This window comes from Talaromyces marneffei, chromosome 3, assembly GCF_009556855.1.
Source record: "Talaromyces marneffei chromosome 3, complete sequence".
NCBI classification, from domain to species: domain Eukaryota; kingdom Fungi; phylum Ascomycota; class Eurotiomycetes; order Eurotiales; family Trichocomaceae; genus Talaromyces; species Talaromyces marneffei.
This window is the reverse complement of record NC_072350.1, coordinates 2,031,070-2,049,990: the sequence shown is the minus strand read 5'-3', so window position 1 is coordinate 2,049,990 and position 18,921 is coordinate 2,031,070. Positions and strand designations below refer to the sequence as shown.

General features: G+C 46.6%; 4 protein-coding genes across 4 annotated transcripts; 1 reads left to right on the top strand and 3 right to left on the bottom strand.

Annotated features, from left to right (window-relative positions):
* Positions 1-46: 46 nt before the first annotated feature.
* On the bottom strand, positions 47-702 carry EYB26_004490 (uncharacterized protein; the record flags this gene model as incomplete). The annotated part of the gene is made up of 3 exons (XM_054263781.1): positions 47-149; positions 206-298; positions 497-702. 3 exons carry the CDS (start codon positions 700-702, stop codon positions 47-49), a joined length of 402 nt encoding a protein of 133 aa, XP_054119756.1.
* Positions 703-1,584: 882 nt separating this feature from the next.
* On the bottom strand, positions 1,585-4,422 carry EYB26_004489 (uncharacterized protein; the record flags this gene model as incomplete). Its single annotated transcript, XM_054263780.1, has 1 exon — positions 1,585-4,422. The coding sequence occupies one exon, from the start codon at positions 4,420-4,422 to the stop codon at positions 1,585-1,587; it is 2,838 nt and encodes a 945-aa protein (XP_054119755.1).
* A 1,742-nt stretch (positions 4,423-6,164) lies between these two features.
* On the bottom strand, positions 6,165-7,894 carry EYB26_004488 (uncharacterized protein; the record flags this gene model as incomplete). Its single annotated transcript, XM_054263779.1, has 2 exons — positions 6,480-6,483; positions 6,549-7,894. The coding sequence occupies 2 exons, from the start codon at positions 7,892-7,894 to the stop codon at positions 6,480-6,482; spliced, it is 1,350 nt and encodes a 449-aa protein (XP_054119754.1).
* Positions 7,895-14,379: 6,485 nt separating this feature from the next.
* On the top strand, positions 14,380-16,763 carry EYB26_004487 (uncharacterized protein; the record flags this gene model as incomplete). Its single annotated transcript, XM_054263778.1, has 6 exons — positions 14,380-14,559; positions 14,631-15,583; positions 15,640-15,771; positions 15,826-16,067; positions 16,128-16,530; positions 16,586-16,763. The coding sequence occupies 6 exons, from the start codon at positions 14,380-14,382 to the stop codon at positions 16,761-16,763; spliced, it is 2,088 nt and encodes a 695-aa protein (XP_054119753.1).
* Positions 16,764-18,921: the final 2,158 nt, after the last annotated feature.

Genomic DNA, 18,921 nt, shown 5'->3' with positions numbered 1-18,921 from the left:
CATCCGTAACCAGTATCCTGCACACAACTCCGAAGACCGAAAATGTTTATTCAGCTTCCGTAGCTGGACTAGCAGACGAAGAAGATGAGGTGGATTGCTCGTAATTCTTCTTGCCTAGCTTTGCGAAGAGCGAGGTTGGTTTTCCGGCACTATCATGAAATTAGAATTGGTCATCGGAAGAGAACGAAAAAGAAGGGGAACTCACTTCTTGAACCGCTTGCCTTTCAAATCACTCAATTTCTTAGTGCAGGGACTCATGATATCATCCGACGGCGAGACATAGGATGCATTGTTAGATCTGTATCACCAACAATTAGCTAATCACTCTCCTCTAGTTAAATAAACAGGCAGAACAGAAAATCCAAGAATCCTTCTTTTCTCTTACTTTCCAGCGTTCTCCAATTGCAAGCAACCAAGAAACCAAACCGAAAGAGAACGATAAGAAAAAAAAATTCATAGACTTTACCGCCTTGCTTCCCATAGTGATAGAACGTACTGGTCATCAGCAACACCGTTCTGAAGTTTGTCTTGAAGGGTCTTTCGATGATAATCCATCGAGTGGAGGTCAGCGTTCGTTGCCGGTTTGACGTCGATGTCGGCTTGTTTTTTGGCGTCGAATTGCATTGTGGATTGTTGGGAGAGGTGTGTGTTTGTGGAGCGGGAGGTGAGAGGTTGTGCTTGGGTCTGGATGGAGGAGTCCATGATAATCTCTTGATTTGTTCTTGTTATTCTGGTGAATAGTTTCAAGAGTGGTTCTGTTTCCTTTGGTGAAAGTTGGAGAAAGTAAAAGAGGATGGGACAGCAAGAAAGGATCCTGTGTTTTTATATGGAGAAGGTAAGTAAACAACAACTAGGACGGGACAAAGCAGACAAGGATGGCAAATTCCAGACAAACCTTGACTTGACAAACAACGTAGGAGTTGGCTAACTAGAGCAGGATTCCAGGCAGCAATTGACTTTGGTTAGTTAGTTAGTTGTTGGAGAAGAGAAGATAAAAATTATGCATTGATAAGTTTTGTGGTAGGGCAGCCCGTTGCGACACTGGGCTGGCGGCGGGCCGATTGTTGGCCCGGCAACGGTGAGAAATGTACTATGTATGTCATTCCATCATAAAGAACCACCAATTAATTCACTTTAGAAACAATTTACCCGAGATTTTTAAGACGGATAATAATTACTATGTATTACATAGGTTACTATGAAATTAATGGCTATGAATAATTTGCTCAACGCTCATTAAGATACAGGGGTATAAATGCATATAAACATCAAAACAAAACGCTAATACCATGCTTCTGTGCTGTCGCCGCCATCAAAATGCGTATACACGCAAGCCACCCAATGCTAGTAGCGGCATAAACACGTAAAGATACAATGTATGATCGGAGTTTCTGTCTCTCGATCAAGGCTCATGAAAAATATATAGGAGTGAGGTGTGAGGTGTGAGGTGGGTGGTGGTAGGTGGTAGGCAGGTGGCAGTATGTAGGAGAAGTAGGTTCACGTAAGCATTCCAAATATCGTCAAGAGGTGTCGGGTAGAATTCGATAATACGGTCGTAAGTTTCATATTTTCATCAAGTGATCGTTAATCTGTAGGAAATGGCGGAAAGGGTTCTGTCGAGGAATCACTATCTGATCCTCCATCACTCTCGTTGTCCACCAGGTTATCCTTGTTGAGATGATGGCCATTGGGTATAAGACCAGGCCCATTCAGTACTGGTGGACTGCTAACAGGTCGATCCTGAGCCAAGTTCGGTAAAGGGGAGGCACTAGGTGACGATGCCGTTGTATCTTTCGCAATGTTAAGCTGTGACCCCAGATGTATAGAGTCGTAACCAAGCATATGTCGAATATCCGACGAAAAAGGCGTGTAAGGAATCTTATTGATATCCGAATCAGAGAATTCGGACATGGAGCGAAAGCGGCCATTGTCCTCATATCCGGTAAATTGAAGGTCTTCCTTAGACGAATGGGCCAATGGATTTGTACATTCGCGTAGATCTTTGATTGACTTGTGACCAAGGGCATTCGAACACTGTCGTCGGTGAGTTTTCTTCATGGGCGGAATGACAGAAGGCGGTGTTGGAGTCTCTGACTCAAGACTTGGACTGGATGGGCCAGTGCTAGGTATCCTCGATATCTTCGTGGATGATCTTGGATGTGGAGACCATGGGATTATGCTATGAAAATCGATGCCGCCTACGATTCCTGACCCACGCGGCAAAAGTATCAAAGCAAACAGGATCATGATCAAAACACTAGATAATGCAGTCATGCGTTTCTGAAACATGAGTTCATTGGTAAGGATCGCGAGCTGAGAGGCAGCTGTAGAGACCTCACGTTGTTGATGCTCAAAGTCATCCAGAACAATAGTGCGTAGAGATTGATAGACGAGGTGAAGGCTTCTTATCTCATCAATAACCGTTGTGTTCAACTCCTCGAGGAATGTATGTATTTTAGCCATTTGTCGCTTTTCCACCTTGCTAAAGGCATCCCTAAGCATCCGTGACTGTTCTTCGATATAGAGCAATGATAACGTCGAGTTGGTCTCCAGCATTTGTAGTCGTTTGTTGACCGATTTGAAGAAAGACTCCTGCGTAGTGGGATTGGGCGACGGCGGAGTTGAGGGTATCACTTTTGTAGGCTCTACTGTAGGGGTAGAATCCTCTCCGGATGCACCCGCCGTCCTGGTTGCTGACGAGTCTGTGCCTGAACCACGGCCAGATGTATGCTGGCTCTCGGACCGTGAGGCCATGTTCGTTTCACTGCCAGTTGTCTGTTCACGTTCCGGAGATGCTTTTGAGTCGGATGGCGTCACAACAGTAGTATTTGCGCTTCCAGAAGCAGACACTGTTGTCTTGATGTCCATCTGATGCGACATATCATTCGCCGGCAAGGCAGAATAGTTCGCAGCACATGTCGCTGTCTCCAGTATGGAGAATTCCAAAGCCGCTATTTCCAGCACACTGCCATTCAACGGACTAATATTCTCCGAAATGTCCAAGACCGGGCTTACGACCGGAACTGTAGAGTTATCGAACGCCTCCTGCTGCTCCTGCACAGCTGACTCCCGTTCAGCCTCTACGGGCTTTCCAACTTCTTCGGCGGTTTCCATGATATCCTCATCAGACCGACTCGAATCTCCCTCGTTCTTATACTCCTCCAACATGGTCGTGCCATGCACTCGAACAAGACTGAGAGGGCAATAGAATTCATTCCCGTAATGCGTGAGGAATTCAATCTTCAGATAACGAGCCCAGATCAATGGATTCTCCACCGCAAAGGCCTGAACCGCACGAGTATTCTTGGCTTCAAATATTCCAAGTTCCTTCCACTTGTCTGCTTTGACAGGATACCGATCAGAGACACTGACTCTGAATGTACGAAAGATAGAGCTGAAGAATTCATAGTTGGCAAGGACGATTGTGTCGACTAGGATATCGTCACATAACTCAAGGATCAAGAATTTATTCTTCGCGCGACATTCATTCAACATATAACTATCCTTATTCTCGATAAGGATAGAGGATGAACCCGAACATTCGGGGTTTGTTTTCAGCACTGTCGCCGCGCAATCAAACGATGCGTAGTTAAACCGTTCCTTGCATGTCGTGCCAGCGTCCTTTCGCCGGCCCACTGCAGATACGCCATCGGCAGAATCATTGTCGGCGCTAGATTCCCCTTCGGCTTTCCTAATTTCATTGGGACTCCCACTTTCCCAAGGTGTGGGGTGAGCAGACTCAGAGCCAAATCCATCAAAATTCAATTCAATCTCTGCATCGTCACCGAGCGAATCTAGTGCATTATTGATAGGCCTAGCCTGTGCCCGACGCTCCTGGCCGACATCGCTGGCTTGTCGCTTGCCGACGTTGTCAACAGACTGTCCGATCTTGGCGAGGTTCTGCTTCTTCCAGTCTTCGAAGGAGAGAAACTTTGCGTTATCGAGCGGTGAATCGTCGTTAACATCGGCGTCAGGTGCCGCCGGCGGTGATGAGGACTGCGCTGCCACGGCTGTCGACGAAGTGCTGGATGCTGATGGTTCGGCGGGCAGAGTAGAAACGTAATCGGAGCCACGATAATCGCTCTCGTCATATATAGTACAGATCGGAAACGGCAAATCATAAAATGTCGGAACGGGACATGTCAAAGCATGAGTATCATCAGGTCGAACTTGGAGCTGTGTCACTGTAGCTGTCGCATGCGCCAAGAAGTCAGATGCAAGCAACACCCACACCTGCATCCACCGTAGCACCTGAACTATGCAGGCTCCCGTCATGACGATAATGATCAGAGCTTCGCGCCCGCGCAATATATTACTGTATGTGTAGTTGTTGTTGTTATTCGAAAAGGCACTGCGGAGTGCGGCGATGACAGCGCGCTGTCTCACCCAGTATAGCAAAAAGTCCTGTGCAGACGAAAACATGTTAGCAATCAATAAAACACCACCCCGAGTCCCGACAAGTTCATGATACCCGCATGGGACATCGGGATAGATAGAGACAACGGAGAGGAAGCGATATTTCAAAAGTCGTTTTGTGTGCGAGCGCCGACAGACACCGACAACAAGTTGCTTGCTGTGGGTACTGGTCTAACCTACATTTGCTGATTAGGCATATAACAGCTTAGCTGTTCAGGCTAGTTCTGCAGCGCGATAACTGTCAAAGTTTCCCAAGTGGAAACTCTTTTGTTTTCCCCTCAATGGCGTGTCGAAAGGTCAAGGAAAAGCGGTCAAAAAGAAGGCCAGAGTAGGTATGGTGTCGAACGGTGGATGTACTGTAGTCTGACTCCAACCACGGATCGCAAGAAACCGGTGGTTGGGGAGAAGATAAAGAGGGGGATAAAGATCTCGAGGGAAGGTAAAATTAATTGCAACTGTCACGAGGACTTGGACAAGTGTTCGAAAGTGCGGCGCACAGCATTTGGTTTAGTTATCTTTTTGGTGGTAACTTTGAAAGGTGGTAAAATGTAGTTGAGGTGACCAGATAAGCCCTCTCAACGGCTGCAACGGCGGAACAATTGAGCACCGGATAAACCACGTTACCAACGTAAATTACCACAGAGCACCCGGCGTCGGATAAACCTGCCTTGGCTCTGGACTCAACGTTGGGAATAGGCCAAGAACTTACTACTACTACGAGAGTACGAAACGAAATGAAAGGCAATATTCCCAATTTCAAAACTGTCCATTTGCTTTTCTTTTTCTCTTTTTCAAGAAGAAAAATAATTATCTAGTAAGCTAGCTACCTACAATAATACAGGCCCATCTTTTTTTTCCAAGTTCGAAGCACACCTAGCACAAACTAGGTGACCAGAAACAACATGAAGATCTAAATTGACTGACGAACCGCCGCAAAATCAGACAGCTGAAAAACAAAAAAAGTATGCCGCAATCCCAAAGGGTTCTCCTTCCACGACTCTATTCCCAAAAGAATACAGAATAGGGTGGTGGCAGACGTCCAGGTGCTAATGTACAAGCACTTCCTTCTCATTTGCTGTGAACTTTTTGGTAGAGTACCAAAGTGCGAGGACTCTCAAACTCGATCCAAAGGGTGGCTGCAAGCTGCAATGCTCAAATGACCGTAGAAAAAAATGTGCTCAAACAATAAATAAGAATATGGTGAAATGGTTTCATGATGATAAAAATGAACGCCGGTCTGAAAGAAAACGCTGACTTCTACCGCTCCAATGGCCCGTAAAACGATCTTTTTTGTTTTTCCATTTGCGCCGTGTCATCGAAAGTGATGTCGTATTATACATAAGACACGTCGTCTCCGTTTTCCATCGCCCGCGACGAAACCGATGCGGGGTGTTGTCGCCCGTCAAAGTAGGGACCAAAAGCGACAAGCTGGAGAGAGACGATATATAAGTTGAATAGAAACAAAGTGTGATGAAAATATAAATCAAATAGGTCAAGAGAAGCATTGAGCAAGAGTGCCCTTCAAAAGAGTCTAGGAGGGTTGGGGTGTTGCGTAGTGAAACATTGGGAAAGAAAAAAAAAAATGAGGTGCGATGATGTAAAACTACAGGTGAAGATCGTGCCACCCGCCGACCAAATCAAGATCTTCGTCGACGCTGCCATGATAGTCGGTGTTCAGTTTCGCTTTCGGACGCCATTCCTTGTCAAGGAAAGGGTTGCGCCAAGCTTGAGGGCTAGATGGTCCAGAATCACGTCTCCAACTCAGATTCATGGAACGCTTCTTCTTGAGTCGAGGAACAGTCTCTTCGTCAGAACGGTAGTTCCGGCGACGATCACCAAGTGCGGCCCACTTATCAACAACATCAGAACGCTTAGGAGTAGGGAATCGAGCGTTCCGATGACGTGTCTGGGAGACTGGGGTCACCGCTTGAGGCTTAGGTGAAATAGGAAGCGGCATCGACTTGGACATAGTCTCGGGTTTTTCCAGATCTGGCTTCTCAATAGGAGATGGCAATTCCTGTTCAAAGATGCCCGTTGGTTGGACAGGACTGGCGGCGTCCTTGCTATCTTGGCTCCAGCTGCGAGCATTGTTCTCCCGACGCTGTTGTAGGGTGAGTTCCTCGAGTTCGGACTCTTCCTCCTCCTCATCCCAAAGGTCGCTCCAGCTCTTGGAAATTTGGTCACGCTTGCCTTTGCCGAAGACAAGAGACATGGCAGGCAAGGGCTTGGCAACATGAGTGGGCAAAGAACCACTCACTGGAATGCGAGCAGAGTGAAGAGACTGGATTGAATCGAATTTACGAGCTGCAAAGGAATTGTATGAAGCGCCCATAGCGGAATCCAGAATGGAAGCGGTGGAAGGCGTTTCTGGATGAACTGAGTACCAGGATGTACCCGCTGTCTCCGAGGGAGGGAACAGGTCTTCCGAGTAGTACTCGGTATCCGGAATAGCTGACAGCTGACGAATAGGCTGTGGAGGACTTGCTTGCAGAGCCTTTGCCCAAGGGAAACTGTCGCCGGCGCTGATGTGAGGTGACTGGATCGAGGGAGTGCGTAGTGGCTCACGGTTGGCACTGGCTGCAACAACATCACGGTCTTCTGTACAGAATTCATCCAAAGACTCGTCGTCAGTGGTGAAGCTGACCGTGCGCATGATAGCGTCGCGCACCCCGGACAGAGAACGCTTCTCAGGATCAAGAGACAACGCATTCCGCAAGATCTCAAAAGTATCCTGTGACATATTGGGGAAGATGTCGAAGAGAGATTGACGATCCCGGACATAATCCGCGAATAAGACATCGGACTCGGTGGGTGTGACGAATGGGTTGCGGGCGAACAGAATGTTGAGCAGGCAGATACCAATAGACCAGATATCAGCTTTGGCGGGAGAGTAGCCAGCTTGGGGTGGCTCATACTGCTCCGGTGCCATGTAGCGGTCACTACCCACGCAGGCTTCGTGGCAGGTACTGTTGCGAGTAGCGAGACCAAAGTCGCCGAGCTTCATGGAACCATCTTGGTTCAGGAAGATGTTCTCCGGCTTGATGTCCCGGTGATAGAGGCCATTGGAGTGCATAAACTCGACAGCATCGATTAGCTGGAACATAAAGTCACGAACATGTTCGGTCTCAAGAGGGCCCCGGTTGACACAGATGGCCTCATAAAGATCACCCATGGGGCAGTACTCTAAAACCAAGTATGTGTGAACATTAGTCTCGAATGAGTGAATGAGATTGACGATGTTGGGGTGATGGCCCATCTTCGTGTGGCACTCAAGCTCCTCGGAAGACATGTCGATAGCCAAGGGAGAAGCATCAGCCGATGTAGGCTTGGTCAAGCATTTGATGGCAACATCCTGTCCGGTCCAGGTATCCTTAGCAAGGAAAACCATTCCAAATGATCCATGATTCAATGGGGCGACGGTACGGAACCGCCTATCAAGGAGTTGGCCCTCAACGAACTTGTCTTTGAAACAATCCATGATAGTTTGCAAATGTGTGAAGATGTGAACAGTGAGACTCCAAATATGCAACGTGTCGAATGCAAAACAGAGAGGCGAAGATTATGAGAACAGCAGAAACAGAAAGAAAAAATAAGTATAATGAGTAGGGGTGATGAACCAGCAATCCGCTCGTAGCTTCGTGACAATGTAACAAAAAAAAAAGACGATTGTAGAAATGTATATAGACAGTATAAGTAGTTCGGTATGTTGAGTGAAGAGACAAGATACGGCTTGCGTAACTCCTGGTCACCGAGCTGGGCAGTAGCAGCTGATGACGAACGATAATAGGAGAGGTGTATCAGGAAAGAAAAGAACACGCAGGTCTGTAGAACTTTCTTCTAGAAGTTCATATAGATGCTGCAGAGTGGTGATGATATATGCTGACAAAAGAGATGAGAAGTGATAGGCCGAACTGGCGAAAGGAGGTCGATATGAGTACCCGGATGGGTAACGTCGACAAGTCGGGAACAGACGTTATAGGCTCATTGGAAAGTATTTGCAAAGTGAAAACGGCGTCGTGCCAAGTGAAGAGTAATCGCGGTTGCAATGAATGCAAAAGATATGAGATGTAACGAAAGGGTTCCGGGAGGAGGTAGTGTGATGAAGCAATTTGATAGGAGATATGAGGAAGAGCAAAAGGCTGGTAGAGACAAGAGACCCTTCACTCAAGAGGGGGAAACGCTGCGTAAGATCGTGAGATTGATTCTGGTTGGGTTGACTGGCGCAGGTAGAGGGAGATGTTGTGGTGGAAGTAGTCGTGACTCAAATATGCATATATCATTAAAAGTGGAGACAACGGGATAGGAGCGTTGTGAGTTGAGTCATACGACCAGTATCGCGGCACAACGTATCGGCAAGAATCCGGACGACGTGCTCGATACTAGAAATGAATTCTGATGATCACGCAGATAGGACGACACCGGGTAGACCCTCCAAGAGACAAACTACAGGTTCAATCAAGCACCTCTCGAGACGAATCGAGACATCAACACCTTAGCAACTTCACTCCGGCAGCTCGGCGCCACAGCAGAGAGGAAAAGGTATCGACAGTAGCCGTCACACGGAGGGGGGTAAGATAGGGCGAACGAAGCTTCGTTGACAATTCACGAATGTAAACTGCACGTAGTATGGTGTCGAGAAAACGGAAGAATAGAGGGACAGATAGGAGTAGTTTTCCGGACTCGAGCTCTTGTAGTTCCAGAACCCGAACTATATCGAGGATTCGCGACACAGATAAAAGAGGAGATTTTCTGACTTGATATAATCAGAAAGCTATAGGACGAGAATGAGTTTGAGACGAGTCTGTCGATACGAAGTGAGATGTAGACCGCTTGAAGTTAGGCGTAGTCGGTCGAACAGAGAGTCGAGGGGGATGTTGTCGAAAGTAGGAGCAGGAAGAGGGAGAGGAAACGAGAAGAATTGATGGGGTGAAGTAGAAGGGTCGGACGATGGAAGAAAGAGAAGGATGGGAGTCGGTGTAGGAAGTGAGGTGAGGTGAAGTAGGTTGATAGAGGACGACGAGGAAGGGGCGGACGGGATGACGGGAGACTAGGAAGGAGCTGGGGGACTAAGGACGAGGAGATAAAACTACGGACGGCGATAAGAGCTGGAAGGGAGGGCAAGCACGAGATGCTCAGCGACTAACCGCATTCAATTACGCTGGGGAAACGAAGGTTTCAACCAGCCGAAGACCAGCGAACGACGGAGAAACAGCAGATCGGTCACTGCGTCACGCCTTGGTCATGACGCAGTTGTCGGCCAATCACAGATGCAGGGAGTGGCCGGTGGACCCGTTCTGGTACGGTTTTGTTACGGCCACATAACTTAATTGGCAATTGCGTACGTACTTGCAAACAATGCAAAGCCTATCGACCGACTCTTGAGTGTGTCGCCATACGCCGACTAGGACCATTGTGGTCAAGGGCATGCCTCGTGGGTGGCTCTGCCCACTCCAGCGAACCGTGGGAACAGGCGGTCGGCGGTTTTGCCTCCCGCCTGGGAGTCACTTCAGTTATGTGAACATACGATAAATACCGTTTTGTTCTGTAAATCTCAGCTGAACTCTATGTAGACCTTGCGCTGCGTATTGTCAAACTTGACGCAGCATCACTGGTCAGTCCTGGGCAGCTCTCCATTCTTCTCTTAGGCTCTGACAGAAACCCCCCCCCCCCCCCCAAAGAAAAAAGCACGGAGCATGTAGCACGGTTGTCACGCAATTTTATGTTTTCAACATACTTTCTCATCAATGATTGCACAATTCGCACCTCAAGTTTACGTTACCGTTTCTAATCGTGGAATCGTAACTCGACGGAAATGACGGCTGGTGTCTGCGCTCAGCCAGAAGCTTCCAGATGGCAGCGCCACACTCCACCAATCAGTGAGTCAGCTGGTCTATTCTTAAATCTTGGAGCCTTGGTGAGTGAGTCAGTACGTGTCTCTTAGTTATCTCAGCAATCAAACAATCAAACATCTTCTATGAGTACGTAAGTTCCTACGTAGACTACATGGCATGATGGTACGGAGTAGGTAGTTGTGAGTATGCTGGTTGTTATCAACCGAAGAATGGGCCGATATGTCATTGGTCCATCACAATCCATTTGCACGCCTCTTAGCAACAGTCACAGACAACCACGATGATCATTCTGCATTTCGATCGTCGGCTTTGGATTCTATCAGTTGATAACGGGTTATCAACGGATCAGGAGAAGGCGTGCCTTTCGAAACTTTGGTTGCTGCCAACGTGCCAAGTACCATTCATTCGTTATCGACTTATCACGCATGGTCCCTTTGAGTCTTGGAAATTGAGACCCTTCAAACCTGTTATCTTATCCACCGCCTTTTGATGACTGCCACGATTTGTATGGGGAAAGCTTTGATCAACATATCTCCCGTACTCTCTTCCTGTCATTTTAGTGCGTAGCATACGTATCTCTCTTTGTTAAACTTAAACGCCGACATTTAACATGCAGGCAATTGTCGAATCAGGGACAATAATAAAGAATGCATATGGAGGCCGACGATTGTTCCTGACTGGCCTGAAGACAGGAAAGCGGGCGCCTACCTTTGCATGCAGACAAATCCAGACTAGTGAAATCAATAAGTGGGACTGGGCTCGTTCTGGTTGGCTGAACTGTCAGTCCACCCCAATTTCAGAGTCTCAAGATGAGACGAATCCGAATGCAGCCGGAGAGAAAAGAGGAAAGCTTGAAAGTTGAGACTTGAGATGCAGACTCCGTCGAGAGACGGCCAATGGAAAGTGTGCAAATCGGGTTATGCAATCATGGTTGAGGGGGGTCAGTGTGCTCGGATCCTGTACGGTAGGTTAGCTGCCAATCAGTGGGCTGGATGTGGAGCACAAGCCAGGTCATGCAGCGAAACACAACACACTTTGGAGTCAATCCAGCACCACATACTTTCACCTATGGTACAGTGCATGCATATTGCATGCATAGCAATCAAGTCGAAGCTTATTGAGGAATAGGTCGACCAATCTGGCAGATTTGCCCCCCTCCAATGCCAACGCTACTCCAATTTTGGTCGACGTAGTAATTGTCCAGAACATACGTAGGATAGACGTTCACGTCAGGACAGTCTCCAATCTCTCTCCATTAGCCACCCAGCATTGTGGTACTTGATGATTGGCGCTGGGCTATCTGCCGAAACACACTTCCACCCAGTTGTATGCAGCTGCACGAAGACGGATACTGGGAGTATCAGGTACAAACAACAAACAACCAACACACAAGAACAACAAGAGCAACAAAGACCTGCCACCCTACGTGCGGATTTGAGCTAGGTTTGCAGACCCGACACGGCCATGTTTGAAGTGTCCTGCCCAAGACCCTCGGCACGGCTGATATACGTAGTTCCACATAGTCAATTGATTCCAAGTGCCTCAAGCCACGCACGCTTCATGCTTCCTCCATTAAGTTAATGAAGCTACCATCTGATTATGTGCAGTCATCTAGTCCCTGATTACTACCCAACTAACATCCTTCAAGTCTAGTCAGCCAGGCACGTACCTGGAACCAACGCCTAGTCTAGTACATCCTTGAAAGTGCGCTTGTTCTGCATAAGCGTCTCCAGACCGCTCCTTACACGAGCCAACCAGCATCGAGCATTGGTGGTTATGTACCTTGATTCTGATCTACCACCGTGCTACGTATACTACTACTACATAGTATCTTGAAAAGTCAGGAACGAAAAAAAAAAAAAAAAAAAAAAAATCGTCTTCACTTCTTGTTCCCTAGGGTATGCGCAGATCATGAATTTCCAGGTTCTAGCTTCGTGTTGAGAGTTGATGATGATGACTTTCTGACTTTTGGGTCCTGTTTAGTGTTGATTTCAATTTTCCCAAAACGGCATAGATTGACCATTTGAGAAGCGTCGCGTGATGCCTGTCTCATATTAAACTCTCTCTATCATAAACCACATTAATTATTCTATTGAAACTAGTTACAGGTTATAGTCCAACTTAGTGTCTGATTCAAGCAGAGATTTTCATCTATCCGTGACCACGCCATGACCTACATACATATACACAAAAAAAAAAAGAAGAAAGAACAAGTGTACATTTATCATTTAGCTTATTTGTTTGGCCCACGTACAGAGTACTATGTACTACAGAGCACTAATGCAAGTCAACTGAACTGGTTAGTTATCAGATGATACTAGCCGGTCCCAGTCTTGCCGTTTGATAATGTTTATCATCGACTTCATTAATGGGTATGTACAATAAACATGAGACAACGTTGGTAGTACTCGTAGTAGACAAAAATTAGTTGTACACACCATAGTTTCAAGCACGTACTACTACTACGTAGTACACTACCGATTATTCAGGTCGAGCAGCATTGCCAGGTGTGAAACATCTATAGATCTCACCCCGGACGTTGTGAAACCCACGAACAACTTTATGTACGGAGGTACGTAACTAATTCATAACGTCTTTCAACCTACATAGGTGATCGTTCTATTGCAACATGGCAATTCAGCAAGGGAATATGAGCACATGACATATCTACAGCCCTCAAAAGTCCTCAAGTATCACGAGATAATAGAAGTATTGATTACCCCTTGCATCTTCACTAGAAATAGAGTCTGGTCGGTTGAGCTGTCATACTTTATTTCACCTTCCAAGGCTCGTCGCTTCTTCTTCTTCTTCTTCTCCTTCTTTCGCTGGGCAGGGAGCATTGGAATGATGTTCGCAGGGTACCTGGTACCTACAGTGCCTTCAGGGTCACATCATACATACATGGTGCATAGTACATGCTCTTCCTCCCACCGTCGAGGAATGTATACATCATGCAATATGTTATGTCTCAGGCCGCTGCCGAAGATCGACTTTTCACGCTACTTTTTCATCGCCATCATCGGGATCAACTTGACGATCTTTATGGAATTGCATCCTGCTTGACTTAGGAATTAGTGATGTTTGTGAAGAAGCATACTGTAGGCGAGTGAAGGGTTGGGCGTGCTATTATCCATGCTTTAATGACGTTATAACCACCCCTTTTCCCCTCCATTCCTCGTAATGTAGAAGATGCATCGGTTTGATTCATTTGTGGTGTATGCTGCCAGATTTTGCCACTCTGGACCAGGAGTTTGTTATGTCGTTGCCAATAATCAACATGGCCGGTTCAGGTATTAGGGCTGGCTGTGAATCAGGGCTATATCACTCGGTTTGTAGATGGTTCTCTGCAGGTGTGTCATTAATCTGATGCCTCTATCGAAAGTACCTCAGTAAATGTATGCCGTAGTGTTGTTTTACTCATACTAAGCACTTCGGGAAGACCGCCTCGGCACTCGACGAGATCTTCATGAATCTTCTCATTATCAGTGCAGACAAACGTCAGGGCATTTTATTATTCAATCTAGTGTAGACTTTCATCTCCTTCTTATTTGTCGAAAATAGTCAACCGCGATAGTCTTTTTCGTTGACAGTTGAGCTCCAGCTCGAAAACAAGCGTGGCTCGGATTGCGGATATATATTTTTCAGTCCACCACGATCATGGAAAGAGACGTTTATGTATCACGCCATCACCGACCCAATAGGCAGGGAACCAATATTGCTTACTAAAAATGCTCCTCGCTACTTCTGGACCTCGAAAGGAAAATTGACTCCATCACAGAAACATGTGAAGATAGAGAATGTATCATCAAAATAAATTGATACTTACTCCGTTAGTAATCGATAGTGATATCAAGCATGATTGGCCAATTCCATCACCGGGCCCACCAAGCGGGTCGGTCGTAGCCTTTCGGTCAACGGCGATATGGCGCGACCATTGAAAAAGATTGCAATTGTCGTTGATGGAATACCATTGGTGACTCGTACTTGAGTATCAGAATATTTTCTAAATTCTTCAAGCTCCCTAGAAGGGGATATATAATTGTGTTCGACCGCAACAAGAGAGGAGAAGAAAAGAGATGCGGGCGGCCGTTGCGCGCCCAGCAATGCGACAATGAGCAAGCGTCCTCACGAAGATTCCGTCTTCTCAAAGACCGCCAACTTCCTGGAACGATCCGCTTCGACGCCAGGAAATAGTATATCTATCAACGAGCTGTTGTCCAACTCAGAGGAGGCAGAGGCAGATCATTCCGAGACTCATGCTCGCAAGCCAAGAAATTTTATCGCATCCGTGGTAAATACATCATCCTATCCTTACCTTTTGATACATGAAATGATCAATGAAATTAGTAACACAGTATATAGGCGTGCGAAAACTGTCGTCTTAAAAAGACAAGATGCGATGAATCACGGCCAAAATGCGGGCTATGCAAAGCCCTAAACCTGGAATGCGTCTACAGTGAACGTAAACTGTCCAAAAAGGACCAGTCCATTGGAATGATCATAAGCACATTACATCGCATTGAGACGAAGCTAGAGAATCTTCCGTCCGTGATTTCCAATGATATTCGACCTATCACAGGTCATGTCTTGCAGGCAGTGGAGGCTATTCAAGCATCTGCATCAACCACAGCGGCTGGGACTCCAAGTGCGAGGACGTCGTCGCATAAGTTTTCGTTGTCACAGAATACCTCGCCGGCTGCGACCAATCTGCTTGAGGCGGAAACACAGGGATCAGCGGACGGTAAAGAAATCATCTCATTCAGCCAGCATGGAGTCGTGGTTTGGCCGGGAATCATCGAACGTCTACCGCATGATTTCCTAAGTGTCTACGAGCAAATCGGAAGGAACTATGTTCTCGACGTCGAGCTAGAGAGGCCACCTCTTCCCATGTGGGTGAATTCGCCATTTGGGTTACCGAACACTGGCAATTGGCTAGAAGAGTTGCCCTTCGCGCTTGTAAAAGGGTTATGCGAGGCGTTCTTTTCGTTGTTTCACCCATTTACTCCATTCATGGACAAACACTTCTTCTTCTCACTTACGCTCGGCACTGTCATCAAACATGGCTTTTCCACGACGATCGAGACATGTTTGGTGTTGAATGTGATGGCGTTGGGCTGTTTAGCCGTGCGCGCGTACGAAGAAGCGGATTTCCCACTACCGGGCACGATGGGCGATCATTTTGAGCGACCTGCTTGGTTTGAAGCAGTGCTGGAAGATCCACCTGGATTGTCGTTCTTCAACGAGGCTCGGAAACGGATGGGCTTTCTCATGGAGAAGAACAACTTGTCTAGTTGCCAGTACTATCTTTTATCAGCGTATGTTTTTCCTCTAATGACCAAGATAGGTCGTTTGCTAACACTACATTTAACAGAATGTACTATACGCAGATTATTCGACCACTTGATTCTGGTGCAATGCTTAATAGAGCCGCTACTTGCTTGTGTTTCATGTTAGCGAACCGCGATATAAATTACAATGAATGGGAAGGTGACATGAAGTCCAGGTACGTAAACGAGGCCAATTGTTCGAAGAATAAACTGACATGCTTTGTTGGTAGGGTATTCTGGAACACAGTCATGTACGAGACGATCCTCGTGCAGGAGCTAGATCTTCCGCCCAGTGGTCTGTTGTCTCTTGAAGACAACGTCCCCATTCCGAAATTCATTCCATTTAAACTATCCTCAGAGATCACGCGATTGCCGGATCCAGATGAGTCGTACTACCATCAATGTCATTTTCTGGCACAAATCGCAAACCGGATCATTCTTACTCGAATCCGACATAGTCTATACTTATTCTGTACGCATAACCCCCCTCTCCCACCAAACCTATCGTGTAATCTCATACTGACATATACAGCCGAATCCGGAAACCTCCCTCGCCCAGCCGTCAGCATAGAACTCCACAAACAAGTCGAAGAATGGCGCAAAAACCTTCCCTCAGTAATCCAATTCTCCGAGAAAAACTCAGACACTACTCTAAATGATGACCGCTCCCCTTCCATTAGCGGCACACCACGAACCCCGACTTCACTGGCAGTGTTAGTCGCTGACTCGATGCTTCGAGCCCGCTATCGAATCTGCAAGTTTCACATTGGCCGACCATACCTATACAAAGCGCTGAGAACACCAAATCTCCTGACGGATGAGGATTATGAACAGATCCGAAGCGGACTCCGGTTCGCTATGGATTGGCCTATGATTAGAGGCGTTTTTAGGCTGATGAGAAGTTGCATTCCTATCAGATTCGCTTTTTGTTCGCAGTATGACCCCTTCTCCCCCCCTTTTGTTCTGACATTAAGACTAAAGTGATGGTAGATTCTTCGGCCAGCTACTCATCTTCCACGGCATAGCAAACTCAGATGAGCCACGATTGCGTGCGACTTTGCCCCCTGGTTGGGAAAGGTGGTACGACGAGATGGTGGAGTTTCTAGAATATTGTTCCGCGTACAGTCCTGCTATTAGTCGGGATATGGATCTTGTTCGGCTTTTATAGGCCCCCTTGAAAGATTTGAATGCCGTTTGGTTTTAGGAGTGTATAGATATGATGTTGTTATGTTGGAGTGCGACTTCTTATGTGGTCTGTCAACTTGCCGTTTTTTTCTTCTTCTAATACCGAAGACCTCTCAATCAATACATAACATGCATCCTGCCTTTCCTTGATGATGGAAAGAAATGTTTCTATTCGGTGTACGATTATAAAGTTGCTCTACCAAAGCACTCCCCATTGATGTACAGTAGAACCTGCCTATAACGAACAGAAGGCACCCTCATCACTATATCGGTATCAGATTAGATGTTATACATATTATTGAATATAGAGACCGTGTAGAACCAACAGTATTATACATCACGATCATACATGGAAAATGGTCAGATTTGATGGCGTGCCGATAAATCATAAAGATGTTGAAAGCTTGGAAACGAGAGAAGCCGCATGTAGTACCAAGTAGTAGATACATACGGTGTGTCCTGCTCTAGTTACGAGACGGATATGCGGATCGTGCCTTTCTTTAATTCCCCTTCTTGCTTATTCTTGGAAGCAACACATGCGTCCTTTTTACACCAAGGACCCACTCCGTGCATCGAAATCGATGTTCGTCCGGTTATAACAGACGAGCAGAAGACACAACGGATTTTCTCGCCTCGGAGTCGTGCTTCTCTCAATTGACGTCGCTTCTCCGCCGTGGCTGTCCGCAATGGATTGCGCATTTCACCATTATAAGTATTGAAGTGAATCTTGCATGCGCTACAGAGGACCTTTTTTTTGCAGCCTCGTGTAGCTAGGCTTGTCACAATAATGGGTGTTTGGACGGGGCTCAGCTCCACAGTTCTCGCAAATCTGGACTTGGCCTTCCTTTTTAGCTTTGAGCACTGCCAGAGTGCGCAGGTATTCTCTGACCTCATCAGGTTTGCTATCTCTCTTCTTTCTCCAGATAAATCTGTAGCAAAGGAAGCAGAAACACTTCTCGTATAGGCCGAGCTAGCAGATTGCGATGTCCAGGGATTGGTTGCCACATGAGATATGTTGAGCTGCTGGAGGTCGTCAAGAGTGTATGCTTCTCTCTCGAGGTTGTGGTATGAATTCCGGTGACACTACTTTCACTTGTTTATCAATTGAGGTTCGTTCTTTAAAAGACAATTCAAGCAAGCCAGGATTAATCATACCTTCTTCTTACTCCCTGAAATTTGTGCAACACCTCTTTCTCTTTGTCGTGATACTCAGACCGGAAAAATATGCCGTGTCCTTCGTGGCGCCTAGATAGCAAGACGATGGTGTCTTGGGGAAAGAGGGAAAGAGGCAGGCAGTCGGGCGTCAGCAATGGCCTGTGCTCTTCCTCGAGGTTGCCGATTGCCTAATTCGGTAACCGACAGGCATCAAACAAAATATTTAAACGTGACTATTCTCATTTCCCGTCTCCTGTCTGCTCAAGGCATTGCCGCGGCGATATCTTAATTGTATATATAGTCATTTGTGTTGATGGAGTAGATAGGTGACTGATGTGTATAATAGGCGGGCTGCTCAGCTATTTATGCTTGAGATTCTACTTTCTGTCAATGGAAACGTAGGACATTGATTACAAGGCGCTTCCTAAGAATACGTAACTAACAAAGACTTTTTCTCCCAATATCAAACGGTCAATGCAAACATAGGACATTGATTACAAGGCGGTCCCAAGCGGGATCTGCGTGGTTGTAACAGGGCAACAACCCGGGCAACGACAAAGAAGAAAGAAGAAGACATTCGGTACCTATCTAGGCAAGTGCCAATAAGGGGATAAAGAAAGGACCTCATCAAACGAACTAGTTGACAGGCCATCGCCGTTTGATATTGGGAGGAAAAGTCTTTGTTAGTTACGTTTTCTTAGGAAGCGCTGCCGAGTCTCAGACTATTTATTTATCTTCTTCTTCCTCCTTCATTTTTTTAATTTTCATTTTCTATACGCAAGCCTGGTCTTTTCACTACACCAGAAGGCCATGGCTAGTTGGGCAGTCCTTATATTGATTAGCCGGTAGCCAGACGAAATCGGGAATGGGAGATACTGTATAGAAATATGGATATAATAACAGTAGTGCGTCGAGCTACTTTGAGATAGTTGAACCTCGCACAGGTTCCAGATATCGTCGTAAGAGTAACTTAAGTAAACAAAGTA